Source organism: Squalius cephalus (assembly GCF_949319135.1).
Source record: "Squalius cephalus genome assembly, chromosome: 16".
Lineage (NCBI taxonomy): Eukaryota > Metazoa > Chordata > Actinopteri > Cypriniformes > Leuciscidae > Squalius > Squalius cephalus.
In genome coordinates this window covers 15,705,701-15,720,170 of record NC_137137.1, presented here as the reverse complement: position 1 = coordinate 15,720,170, position 14,470 = coordinate 15,705,701, and the positions used below count along the sequence as shown (strand labels likewise).

Below are 14,470 nucleotides of genomic sequence, written 5' to 3'. Positions count from 1 at the left end.
ATAATTTACAAATTTTATTGTTTGCGCAATTTAATACAGTTATATTTGTAAAGTGTTATCCAGTACATATTGGGAATGAACACCTCCCTTGGTAGTATTACGGTATGCATAATTGTATCAGTAAAAAAAAACACACACACACACACACACACACACACACACACACACACACACACACACATACTACACACACACACAAATGGGTCTACAAACAGGATGTAAAGAAAAAAAGGGGTAAATATGTAACACATTTTTTTTTAACTAACCAAAACAGGGACTCCTGATATTTAGGCTAGTTGTGTTTCTTTCTTTCATTTTCATTTCTCTCTGTGTCTCAGTATCACTTCTACTTCTACTGAAACCTCAAATCTGGTTACATAACCTTAAAAAAGAATTCCAGTGAAAGTATCAGAATTAGATTAGAACTGAACTGAAAAAATTTCTCAGCAATTTAGCCACTGATGATCCTCATAATACCGAGAAATAAATTGAACTGAATTCAAACTATTTTAAGCCAACATGTTAAATATGAATCTGTCCATAACATGATGGCTTGGCTATATGAATATCTATACAAATACATATTTAGCCTATTGCCAAATTATTTATCCATATATTATTTATAATTTTTTCATATATAAGAAGACATATTAACTCTTGTGATCCATAAAGTACATAATTCTGCTACTGACAGTAAAATATTTACAGAGGATGTACAATTTAAAAATGTAGGGAAAAAAGGCAAAAACAAACAAAATGCAACAGTGTGCATTTTGGCCGTCCCTCCTCCCCTAGGAATAATCCATCTATAAAAATAATTAAGAATAGCAAAACCACACAGAAATGAAACAAACACTATCAACCCAACCTAATTGTGCCAACAACCTTGTAATTGTTGACAGCTTGGACTGTTTTAACGATGCGTAAAACTAAATAGACCCCATCAGCTTTTTTGTGAATCTCAGTCTTTCCAGCTTGACCTTGTTCCAGTGTTGCTTCCCATCACTTCCTGTTTTCTTATTGCTGTGCTAAATATGACTCGATCACACACCTGTGAAAGGAAATTTTACATCAGACAGGCTACAGAAAACACTCTCCCACATAGCTTACACTTAGAAAACAGCCATGTGGTTTATGTCATTTCAATAATCTCTGAAATCAAAAGGTTTGTCATTGTTTGCTAAAACAATCAGGTGGTAAAAGAATTGAAGATCTGAAGTGCATACACAGTCTACAATGTTTTTGCTATAACACCATCACAGGATTCTGCAGAAAGAAAGAAAAAAACATTATTTCCTGTGATGGGGTGGGTGTATGTAAGCGAGGGGGATACGTTTGAAGCGAGGGGAGCTGACTTATAGGCCTCACCATCTCTGTTTCCTGTTGTGCAACAGTTAATTGAAAAAAAGTGCAAAAATGGTAAGTTTTTTAAATATTTTTGAAAGAAGTCTCCCATGCTCAACAAGGCTGCATTTATTAGATTAAACTACAATAAAAACAGAAATATTGTGAAATATTACAATAAAAAAAAGTTTTCTATTTTAAAAAACAAAGCTTTTCAGCATCATTACTCCAGTCTTCAGTGTCACATGATCCTTCAGAAAAATGCTGCTTAATGTTTTGCAAGAAACTGTGCTATTAATTCTGTGATGGATAGAAAGTTCAAAAGAAGTTTGAAATAGAAATCTTTTTTAATTTGTCCTTTCTAAATAAAAGTATTAATTTCTTCAACAACAACAACAACAACAACAACAACAAAAAACTTAATGATCCAAACCCCAAGTTAAAAAATGATCTGATATTATCACGTGGGCAAGCATTGATTTAAAGGTCCCATTGCATGGATTATTTTATTATTTTAGAATGTTTCCTGGGGTGCCCTTATAATGTTAGTATGTTTTTTAGATCAAAAGTTGTTATAATTTAGAAATAAAAGGCATATTTCCTAGCCTGATTTTAGCCTCTGATTTGAACGTTCTGTTTGAAGGGGCGTGTCTGCTGAGAGACTTCAGCGTAAATGCCCACTGCTGTGATTGGCTGACATGCTTGAATATGAAATATCTAGCATTACATGTGGAACTCTCTCGAAAACTTTTACTATTACAGCTATTATACGTTTTTACTATTACAGCTATCGAGATTAATGAATCGTGAGAAGTTTTAAGTATTTAGATCTATTCCCATCACATAAAAGGTTGCAGTGATGAGCACTGATGACAGCCTGTTGATCGCGTGAATGAAGATCTTATCATTGCAACGCACTCTCACTAATGATTTCACCAATGCAAACATGAGGTAAGTACAGTAAGAGCTTCGATGTGAAGCGTAACAGCGTCATTGATTTCATAACAAGTTTTGGCAAGTGTCCAGATAAACTCGCGCTGTGTGATTGACAGCTTGGGCGATTGGAAAGGGATTGTTCTTTGATCGCTTTCTGTATATATATATTAATCACAGATTATTTTCATCCTACTAAGAGAAACGACGTGAAGTTGATCGTTTGCAAGCCAATATCGCGCTTGCGCAGCGCATTTTCTCATGGGCGGACCAAATTCGTTTTGCGGGCAAAGAAGAGAAAGGGGAGGTAACCTTTCCCCTTATTATGACATAAGGGGAAGATTTCTAGATTCGCCCGTCTGAGCTTTCATTTTCTCAAAAATACCCAGGGCTTGGTTTACACCCATCAAAACGTCTAGCCACTGGGGGACCATAGGCAGGCTAGGGAAACTCATATTAAGGTTAAAAAACCTCATAAAGTGACATTTTCATGCAATGGGACCTTTAATTCCAGAGTTGTTTGCATGTGTTGCGCAACGCTGCTGTTTGTACGTTTCCTGGAAATCATTGTGGGGAATGTGAAATAAAGGTCATTTGTTTCACCGATTGGAGCTGCTATTATACTCACCCCCACTGTTACAATACAAAGGATGATTTTGGCCATGCTGAAGAGAGAAAGGCCGAGCACAGCCCAGTTAACAGTTATATCATCTACAGCAGGACAAGAATCATCAGGGATCATGGTGGAGGGATAAACTGTGCTCACATGCAAACATTCTGAAAATGAAGAGAAACATTTATTAATACTTAGCTTTCTGAGATCTCGCATGCAATTACAAATTTAATAAGAAGAGGTTTGGTTTTGGTGACACCAACATAAAGAATATCAATAGTAAAGTCAAATAGATTAGAAAACTAACTAGATTGAATGGGGTCTAAATTACCTGAGATATTCAGTCTAATAAAAGAATCATCATTTCGACCCCCAATGTCTGCAGCCAGGAAGCATTTATATTCTCCCGAGTCTGAAGGCTGCACGTTATGTAACTCCAAGGCCCCTTTCTCTCCCAGAGAAACAGATGTTAAGTTAGCAAAGATTGTCTCCTCTCCATTTTTTCTCTTGATGATAGGATTAGGCGTACTCTATAAAGAAAGACACAGCTGTGTTAGGGGATTTTGTTGTGGTGTGGTGTTTTCTGGTTGGTTGGTTGGTTGGTTGGTTGGTTGGTTGGTTGGACAGACCAACCAGGTCAAAATGTTTCACTTGCCAGATGATATGTGCAGAGTTCCTTCTCATCAAAGGAAATGCTCTGTTTGCTGGCTAACCAGTCTTTTTAACTTAAAAAAAAATCATTGGTAGAAATAAAACAAACTGACAAACTACACAAGCATTTTAATAATGCCAAGCAAATTAAGCCATCAAGGTAACTCACCTCTATTTTGTACCATATGACATAACGGTACGTTGTTGTTCTGTTAGTAGCTTTACAAGGTAGTCTGATGACATCGTTACAGTTTCCCTTAATGAAATCCATGCTTTCTGATATCCCACAGTGCAATGCTGCCATTGCAAACAACAGCAATGCTGCAAAGAGGGACCAATACATAACGTCAAACTAGATGTGTTTAGGATTTCTCAAGATATTTACAATTCACATCAGCAACAAAAAGTTCCATTTTGGCAGTACTGGGGTCCTTGTTTGAACTTATAAAATATCTTACTATTACGCTATGCATTCAAAGCTTAGATATTTCCTAATAGCCATCTTTAGAATTTTGTGTTAGAACTTCTGTTTTTGCGGTAGCTCTGTATATTTCTATGGTATTGCTGTCGAAGTGTAATTGGTGAAGTGGACTTACTTATTGTAGAGTTAATGAAAGATATCATGAGCATTGTAATGTATGAAGCGGATGTCATAACAAAAGTCAGTATACTGGGAAGATTTTAAAACAAGAGGTTCATTCATAAATCCGTAAGACTAAGATCTTATCTTCATGCTTTGGAAATACAAACCGAAAGACAGAACACAACGAGTGCAGCGCTGAAAAGGGGTGGGGTTACATAAGCTGTACAGATGGCCTCAAAAAGACAAAGCTCCATTTTTTGACAATGGTTAAATTTGTTTAACACGGTTAAATGTTAAAAAACTTCAGACTTAATGCTTGTTCCACAAAATAGACCTGGCTTTATAGTTTTTGTATGTAACAAAGAAATTATACCTTATTTTAATAATTAATTTCTTACAAATGTGGCTTTATATCATAAAATGTGACTTCCAGATATATACTACCATTCAAAAGATTGGGGATGGTAAGATTTCTAATTGTTTTTGAAAGAAGTGTCTTCTGAGCATAAGACACTTCTTTCAAAAAATAAAGGCCTTCTGAAGTGTTTTGTGTAAAAAAATATCCCATTCTGTCAGAAGGCCATACGCATCGACTGTGAAAAAGTAACCCTTAACCTGGCGCATGACGCACTGATGAACGCGGAAGCGCAGAGGATAGAGCAAAACAATAAAACGGTCACGAATAAGAAGTCTAAAATGAGAATTTTTAAAGAGAAATGTCGGAGGAGCTTGAGTTTGTTGACCAGCCCTGTTTGTTTGAACCGCGAGAGGCGTCCAAGCTTACGCTACTCTTACATCCTACGTTATACATCAGGTCAAGTGTTAATTTTTGGCATAAGTCGACATGCGTAGGACGTCTGCCGGAAGCTGGTTGATAAAGTTATAAATATGGATATTTTTCTTACACAAACGCATCGCTTCACTTCGCTTCGCTTCAGAGGGCCTTTACTAACCCCATGGAGCCAGATGGATTACTTTTATCATGGATGGATGCACTTTTTTGGGCTTCATTTACTGCCATTATAAAGCTCAGAAGAGCCAGGACATTTTTTTTTATATAACTCCGATTGTATTCGTCTGAAAGAAAAAAATCATATACACCTAGGAAGGCCTTGAGGGTGTTAAATCAAGGGGTAATTTTCATTTTTGGGTGAACTATCCCTTTAACTGAGAGAGAGAGAACGAGCAAAGAGACAAAGGTTTTATGTGCACTGTGAAGTAACATGAACAAACAATGAACAGCTGTATTAACTAACATTAACAAAGATTAATAAATACAGTAACAAATGTATTGCTCATGGTTAGTTCATGTTAGTTAGCAAATGACTGACAAGTAAAGCAATGTTCATTTGAAAAAAGCACAAAGCAATTTTTTTTTTTTTTTTTTTAATTATAGGCTATTGGTAGAAAATAGAAAATTTGACTATTAGTTAAAATAAACTTTTTAATGCTACTTTTTTAATTATACTATTTGATATTGAGATGATTATATACCAAAATTGATCAGGTCTAGCAAAGAAGGATTTTTTCTTACAAAGCTAATCCAGGGCAAGAAAGGATGACAGCCTTTCGGCCAACTCCGCAGACCCTTTTTTGACCCAGGAAAAACGCTGAATTTTATTATTTTGTAAAACTAGGCACTTTAATATCAGGAACAAATGTTGTTGTTGTTGTTTTTACTTAACTCATAAACCTCAACCCCATTTCATTAACAGAAAAGAGAACAAGACTATAAAGTGAAAACCTCTTCCCTTCTGTGTGGCTCTAAATCAGGCATCTTGTTTACAGCGTAAATAAGCATCCACGAAGCACTTAAAATCACCACACAAATACATTTCGGTGGAATATTATTCATAAATAATATGGTATATTGTATTATTAGTTATTTTAAAGAAGTTATGATTCAAAATGGGGAGTAAAAAATGCTTCATGAACTGAAGCAAAATATTCTGAAATAATGTCTGATTTTGACTTACCTAAAATATTTTGATTTCCCATTATTAGTTCTTTACCGTGGGTAAAATGTAGCCATCAGTGATGATGTGGGAAAAGCTGTTTCTTATCACTCCATCTACAAACAGAAATAATATGTCATAAGTCTGAAACGACTCGGGAGATTCTGCTTGAACAGTAAAAAAAAAACCAAAAAAAAAAAAAAACTATCTTGTCGTCTCTACAGTCTATGTCTCAATTCTGCCCTCTAGTGCTACTGTGACACGATGACAAAAAAAAGGTTTTACGTTAAACACAATATAAAAGTAAAAGATAATTGACTTGAACCAAACATTTCTATCAGTTTAAAACTCAATCATTGACTTTCATGCTATGCAAATTTGACAATTTCATCACTGACTTAAGTATCTATCCATATCTTTCTGTTAAGTTCATAATACCTAATTTTTCTGTACTAAAACACTTTTATACTTTTATTTACTTGTAATAAAGATGTATAGAAAAACAGTATACCTTCTCTCTCATGCTTGAACCCATTATATATTTTTAGCATTATCACGGTCAGCCCCTGAAAGTTGTTGTTCAAACCAACAACAATTGGTCAAATATAATAATACAAAAAAGCTATTAAACACAGGGAAATTTTATTCATAAAATTCATAAATATGTTTTCACTAGTGAGAACTGAATTGATCACATCATGGCAGATTTGACATGTTTGTCGAGTCTAATTCTGTTAAATATAATGTGATGGTATAATGGAAATACTGACAGTTTAGAAACTGCTGCGCACATAAAGAGCTGGAAAAAATGAGCATATTTTCACAGTGTCATGTGACTGGAAAAAAAAAACTTTAACTTGGGTTTAGTCAGTGGTGCACTTTGCAGAGTCTGCAATTGTATCGCAATGGAACGTTACAGTCATCATTATGTTGAACTAATGGAAGTATTATTTAATAAACACATTCTTCGCTATAATTTAATTTTTGCTCATGCAGACTGACATTAGAGAGCCACCTGCTCCTGTGGTGGAAGTTACAGATATTTCACCAAAGTTTTTCACCACTATCTTCTCCTGTTTCTCTCTCTCTCTCTCACTCACTCTGTCCTGCTCTTTTGAAGTCTTTGTTTTCCTTTGAGTCCCATTTGCAGCCACAAATGGCTGAATCACAGAGCTGTAAAGCTGCTCTTCCCCTGCAGTAAATAAGTTGTCTGTGAAAGTGTGACGGTGGACTTGCTTTTCCTCAGTCCGGAACTCAGCCCTCTCCTCTCTCTGGACGCAGAGACCCTTCTGCCCGTAACTGACCGTACGACATGCTTTCTCTTCCATCCTGTTGTTCTTCATGTTGGGGATCCCCTATACTTTTCTCCTTCTCTCCCTCTCGCCATCTCCTTTTCTTGCTGACAGGATAGTGAGGGATCAGGATATTAATAGGAGGCTGTATGAAAGGGAAGAGGAAGACAGCGAGAGAGGGTTGTGATTACGCCATCTGGATTAAACAATGCCTGAGCTACCTCAAGACGGACACAATGAATGAGAGGACAGCAGGGGGAAGTGAAAAAGGAGGAGAGTCTTGGCTTCATTTTACCATCTATACAAAGATTTCTGCACATTATATATGAATTGTGTCTTCTCTAACCCAAAGTTCTGGTCATCTGTTTGGTTATATAGCATCTGCTTGTACAATTTTGTGTGAATTTAAAGTTTATTCTTGGCTAGTAGTTACCATTCTTTTACAAATTTTACAGTAGTTCTAAAATTACATGACAACTGCAGTGCATATGCTGCATCCAAAACTACTGTACCAGGGTTTTTGATCTTTTAGATGCCACAGACCCCCAAATATGTGACCCTTGATCACAAAACCAGTCACAAGTAGCACGGGTGTATTTGTGGCAATAGCCAACAATACATTGTGTGGGTCAAAATTATCGATTTTTCTTTTATGCCAATTCAAAAATCATTAAGATCATGTTCCACAAAGATATTTATTAAATTTCCTACCGTAAATATATAAAACATTTATTTTTGTGAGCGAATCGTGAACATAAATGTAGAAATTTAAAGGCGATTTTCTCAATGTTTTGATTTTTTTGCACCTTTGATTTTCAAATAGTTGTATCCCGACCAAATATTGTCCTATAATAAACGATCCATCAGTGGAAAGCTTATTTAGTCAGAATTCAGGTGATCTATACATCTCAATTTAAAAAAATGTACCCATGTGACTGGTTTTGCGGTCCAGGGTCACATATGATCATTCTCATTTGACCCAAACTTTTTTTTTTTTACGAATAGCCTACTATGAATTTGGACATGCTCTTTTCAGACTCTTTTCACATACAGTTTTTCACATATGGAAGTAGGCACATTCGGAAGCACGGCGTATCTTTGCATAGGGCCAGGAAGAGCTACAGAGGGTTTTTGCATTGTTGATCAACAGACTTCATCTCTTTGTCAAAGTATGCAACTCTCTGGGCAATTCAACTGTTTTACGTTTGGCGAATTAGCAGCTATTGGCCAAAGATCGCCCAGAGGCCGTCTGACTGACGTGTAAAGCAACCAATCACAGTTTGTTTTGTTCCATGTCATGTTTAGGGGTGTTAACATGTAAGGCCAATGTCCATGCAATAACTGACCGGTGTGTAAAACTCTTGGACGTATTTTAAAGAGTCTATGCCGTGAACTTTACATACTTCACACACTTTTCAAAATACAGCGTTTAGATGATCCCATTGTTACAGTTGTAAACATGACGGCGTTTTTCTTTCATGAGAGGGTGTGATCTTTGTTTCCAGGCGGATCGTTAATGAACACGATACGCGCATCTCCCGGACATCCTGTAGAATTCAACCAATCAGATGACGACTTCAAAAATCCTGAAGTGTTTCCAGTTAAGTGTGCCATATGCATCTGACATTTAGCCAGCAGTCCGTGGTGGTGACGTCTGAGGCTGAAACTACCCCTAACCCTATACCTATATATGTGTACCGCACACCCTGACAGCTTTTGCAACCAATGATAAAGGCCTTGTTTTGTGTATCTAAAACGATGACAGCAGCAGCTCATTCTAAAAATTCACCATGATAACAACCACGTCTCACCACAACAGCACTGAAAACACCCCGTCTTTTTGAGATTTTCAAAAATGATGTACAATATTGCCTTATAGGCCTAATTACATATTATGGTCAGCTTTAGAAGTCCATCATGCTCAGGTAAATATTTCCACATAATATAGTGCAAGTGACTGTATAGTTCAGCTCCACTGGCACTTTTTACTTGCGTAATTTGCTGTGACAGATAATTATCTTGTTTCACTGTAAAAATGTGAAAACAGAAAATAAATTACTGTTAAATTTGGTACTGGCCTGTTTTACAAGATCCTCTTTGTGACTTTTTATGGAATTTAACATCTGGACACCGGAGATGTTCAACTATTGAACATGTAAAGCGCTTTGAGTGCAGAGAAAAGCGTTATATCCATGTAACAAATTATTATTCAACATGAGTGTATTAGTGTGTATCATATTGTACACGAATGGCAAGAAAGGAGACTGACGTATAATTAAATAAGAATTAATAAAAAATAAACTGCAAAAAGCTGTAAATGAGTTATATCTGTTTGCAGGTATAATGTGTTTGTAGTCATGGAAATATTGGTTTATTATTTAGTTTGACTATTCGTGTATCTGTGTGGGTGTGTGTGTGTTTTGTGCGGTCGGCAGCAGCTCCCTGAGGTTGTTATCAGCCACAGCTGTGTGTATGTGTGTGTGTGTGTATCTGTAAAGGCCTATGTTTCTGTCAGTGAGCTTGTTCAGAGCACTTTTTCTGGCGTCTGATTGAGGATTTCCTCTAGATGATCGTTACCTCTGAACACACAGAAACACACACATACACACACATAGAGGAACGCCCCAAATGTTCCATCAATACACAGCAGACTCTCAAAGCCTCCACAGCTGGGAGATTTTCCCATGTGAAAACACAGAACAAAAATGCACTTGTACACACATAGACACACATCGGTGACGTAATTAACAATAACGTTAACAATTATAATGACAATACTGTGTATATTTCAGCTAAGTATAACAATTGCAAACTCCTATATCAGATATTAAAGGTTTTGTATAATAAAATCTTGTTACTGCATCACTACAAACAAAAAGAGATGCAACAGAGATTTTTCTTTTGACTGATTTTTGAAATGCATGACTATACGGTTTTGCATAAATAGTTTTTTCTGATATCAGATTTTTTTTTTAGTCTTATTATTTTGGCATGGACACGTCACCCTGGACCCTGTGTGTGTGTGTGTGTGTGTGTGTGTGTGTGTGTGTGTGTGTGTGTGTGTGTGTGTGTGTGTGTGTGTGTGTGTGTGTGTGTGTGTTTATGTGTGTTCATGATTTTCTATCCCGGTGGGGACTTCAACCTGAATGCACACAGACTCATGGGGACTTGTGTCACAGTGGGGACCTAAATAGAGGTCCCCATGGGTAAACAAGCTTATAAATAATACAGAATGAGTTTTTTTGAAAATGTAAAAATGCATAAAGTTATGTGTGATGGGTAGGTTTAGGGGTAGGGTTAGTGTAAGGCGATAGAATATACAGTTTGTACAGTATAAAAAACATTAAGTCTATGGAGAGTCGTGTGTGTGTGTGTGTGTGTGTGTGTGTGTGTGTGTGTGTGTGTGTGTGTGTGTGTGTGCGCGCGCTGCCTCCACTGAGCTGTTGGGCGAGAGCTGCCTCCACTGACCCAGTTTTGTCATTGTCCTTATTAAAAATACTTTGATGATGCTTGATGGTGATGATGATAATGATGATGATGATGATGATGGCCTGTCTCCCTCTGCACCCCTCCTGCTGTGTGGGTGTCTTATTGTTTGATTGTTTTCTTTCGGAAGCATCACTAGCACGATACCGAAACTGACCCCTGCACGGTTAATGTCTGGGAGGGTCACATCTTCTGCTCGACGGCATTCCGCGCTGATAGCTGTGGAGCGTTTACATTGTCCAGCAATTCCCAACTCAGGGAATTCCGCTTCCAGACTCCTGAACACAAAAAAAAAAAAAAAAAAAAAAAACAATGTGTGAGAGAGAGACTGAGAATGTGAGTCAGTAAGTGTGTGTATTAATGATGCTTCCTCCTTCTTCCTTCTCAAAGCTTGAGAGGTAAAATGTTGTAAATGTTTGAGTTTATCATTTTAACTTAGAAGGAGAGAGAGAGAGAGAGAGAGAGAGAGAGAGAGAGAGAGAGAGATATTTAAGTCCAAGTTTATTGAAATGCCAAAATAAATATTTCAGTTATGTGATGCTATTTTTTTTCAGTAGCTACTGCAATCACTTGATAATGCCTATTTACATCTGGCCAGAGAATTTCATCACAGAATATCATATCATGCATTATGGGGGCAAAATAAAATGACATGCTCTTATTCCATTAAAAACAAACGTTAGTCATTTTGGTTCAAACTTGGTTCAAGTATTATTTTATGTAGTAAATTTCAATGGACTACTATACTTGTAAGTGTACTATTTCAATATTACTTGGGACTAAATTGGCCCACTTTTTAGTACATAAACTTATACTACACTTTAGACTTTTTAGACTATTACACTTTAAATGTAATAGTAGTAAACTTTGAATACACAACTAGTTTACAACTACATTTTTTTGTTTGTGCTGCAACTACAAGTAAACATATAGGTATACTGATAGTTTACTAGATAAATACTTGTGGCACATTTTTTAGTTTATGAAAGTACATTTTGAAGTATTCTCTCAGTAAACTAGTTTAGTAGTTTTATACTGCAGGTATACTTTTATGTTTTATTTAAGTGAACTTAACATAAAACGTATAGGCCTGGTTTCACAGACAATGCTTAGATTAAGCCAGAATTAGACCTTGTGATTAGATATTTAAGTAGTTTTTATATATAATATTCTTTAGAAGAAGAAAAAAAACATTTCTGGTGTGCATCTTGAGACAAAACAATGGTACTGACATATTTTAATATTTGTCAAAGTTGCTTTCAGTTAAAACAGCTCAGACATGTATTTTAGTCTGGGACAAGTAATACTTAACTATACTGTTAAATATATCTCGATCAAAAAGTATAGGCCAAATATACTTAGAAATATACTGTACCTAAAATTACACTTTAAAACTTATACTGACAGAAAAGTATATTTCTGAAAAGTACATAAAAAAGTAGTCTAAAGTTTATTTTCTAATATTTAGTTAAATAAACTAATAGCACACTTGAAAAAAATTAGTTTTTTGTAAGGACTTCATTTCTGTTCATGTCTTCTTACAATCTTTCCACTACAAATTCCCTCCACTTTACCCATCTCTTCTCCCTCTCCTTGCATTCTACTCTTGCTCTTTCCTCCTCTCCAATTACAATTACAAGATACGTCTTCAGATCACTGTGTTAATTGTTTTGAGAGCAGTGATCTGAGTTTGGAGAAATGTTAAAAGAATATTTTAAAATACAATAAAAATACAGCTTATACAAAAATTTTAATGTATTTTATTCATATTTATGTATATTGCTTAAGCTCAAAAATTATTCTTAAAAAAGGAATAGTTTCATTAAAATGCTTAAATTCATGAAGAAAAACAAACATTTGCCTTTATAGTTTGGCATAATATTTTATTATTATTTATCAAAAAAGATAAGCAGTGAAACAGTTGTGTTTTAAAATATTATTAATATTTGAAAAAAATGTGTCTGCCAAATCAATGTCAGTGTGGTGTAACCGACACGCAGTAATAACATTTTTTGTCATGTTACAAAAAAAAAAAGTATATATATATATATATTCAAAAATATATATATATATATATATTAAAAAATATTTTAGATTTATATTATCGAAATATTCATGATTCAAACTTTTGTTTTTTTTACCCTGATTTTGTCATATGTGTGTGGTTCTTTATTTCCCTTGTGAACTCAAATCCATTTGTCGATTTTTCTAAAGCAACTGTATTTTACTTAACCTTGTTGCAGTAAGAAGGGTCCCAAAGCAGAATTGGTTAGAAACACATCATGTTTTTATTTCAGTATTGATATAATTACCATGGAGGTCAGAGTTCTCTTTGTTGGCCGGATACAGTCCTGTCAGTGAATTATGGTGTCTGGGAATCATCCATCTGCTGGGCTGGTGTGTGTGTGTGTGTGTGTGTGTGTGTGTGTGTGAGAGAGAAAGAGAGAGGCACGGTGAGACAGTCACGGTAGGGTTGGTGCATGTTTTGCTTTCCTGTGTGCCCGTGACAACTTCCTGCAAAACAGAAACCTTGGGGAGCCATCTCATATCGGACATATGAGCCAAAAATGCACACACCGGAAAAAGACAATTCTTTTTTATTCATGAATGGTAATGGAGTTTACATGAACCCACAAGTACTGGGGAGTCTTCCTCAACCATTTACTGACCTGTCTGTCAAACCTGTGTGTGTGTGTGTGTGTGTGTGTGTGTGTGTGTGTGTGTGTGTGTGTGTGTGTGTGTGTGTGTGTGTGTGTGTGTGTGTATCCATGTAATGGATGTAGACTCTGTGTTCTTGCCAAAATACAGAAGAGAGAGTTTCCTTCTGGGACAAGTGTCACTAGGCAACCACTCAGTCATTAGTAAACGAGTGTCAGGGTTTGGGGTCTGACAGGAAAGAGGTTTTTGGGTTTTGTTATGAAATGCTTCTAATAAGCCAAATGAAAGACCCAAAGAAATCAAATCAAACTCGATTTATGAAACTTCAGATAATGCTAAGACAAAGTTAATGCTAGAATCTGCTGTTAAATAATGAAATCCCAGCAGAGAGAGTAAGATTAGACTGCAGTACATACGGCTGGGAGACATCAGTCACACGTTTGACACTGCGGATCTGCATCTTATGAGGGGAATTCAGACTGAACCAGCTGCCAAAACACTGAAGTACCATCACTGCACACTGCTGAACCGATTCATTATCATTAAACATATACAGTGGGGTTCAAAAGTCTGAGTGCACTTGTGAAAATGTGTCTCTAATCAATATAAATCTTTTCATTAGAAATGAATTTAGAATTTCAGAATTTATTAGTATTAGGGGGAAAGTTGTCACATTTTTAACTCCATGTAATATTTCTCTATATAGTCATTTCTGTATAGGCATGAACCTTATTGTCTTGCCTACAAAAAAGTGATAAAAGTTGGATCGCCCACATTTAAGTTTTTGAAAACGATATTTCTCCAGATTTCTGTTGCTGCTGTGTTCAGTCTTGGTGATGAATGTGACCACTGTTTAAGTGGTTGTTGAGGGTTACTCCAATTCTTATGCTTGTTGTAGGTTAAGTTTCTTTTTGTTGTTAATGCTTAAAATGTAATGCATGTGCCCAGTTTTACA

The 14,470-nt window shown here is 35.9% G+C and overlaps 1 protein-coding gene across 1 annotated transcript; it reads right to left on the bottom strand.

The window, feature by feature from the left end:
• LOC307173738 (uncharacterized protein) lies at nt 1–6,239 on the bottom strand. Its single transcript, XM_079897105.1, has 5 exons — nt 6,101–6,239; nt 3,711–3,862; nt 3,222–3,420; nt 2,906–3,054; nt 1–1,051 (listed from the first exon to the last, which is right to left on the bottom strand). Exons 1-5 carry the CDS (start codon nt 6,120–6,122, stop codon nt 962–964), a joined length of 612 nt encoding a protein of 203 aa, XP_079753231.1. The 5' UTR covers nt 6,123–6,239; the 3' UTR covers nt 1–961.
• Nucleotides 6,240–14,470: the final 8,231 nt, after the last annotated feature.

Coding starts and splice junctions, on each gene's coding strand:
- LOC307173738 (XM_079897105.1), bottom strand. CDS start 6,122: ATGGGAAATCAAAATATTTTAG. Junction 3,863..6,100: donor GGGAAATCAAAATATTTTAG/GTAAGTCAAAAT, acceptor CCCTCTTTGCAG/CATTGCTGTTGTTTGCAATG. Junction 3,055..3,221: donor TATTAGACTGAATATCTCAG/GTAATTTAGACC, acceptor CTTCATTTTCAG/AATGTTTGCATGTGAGCACA.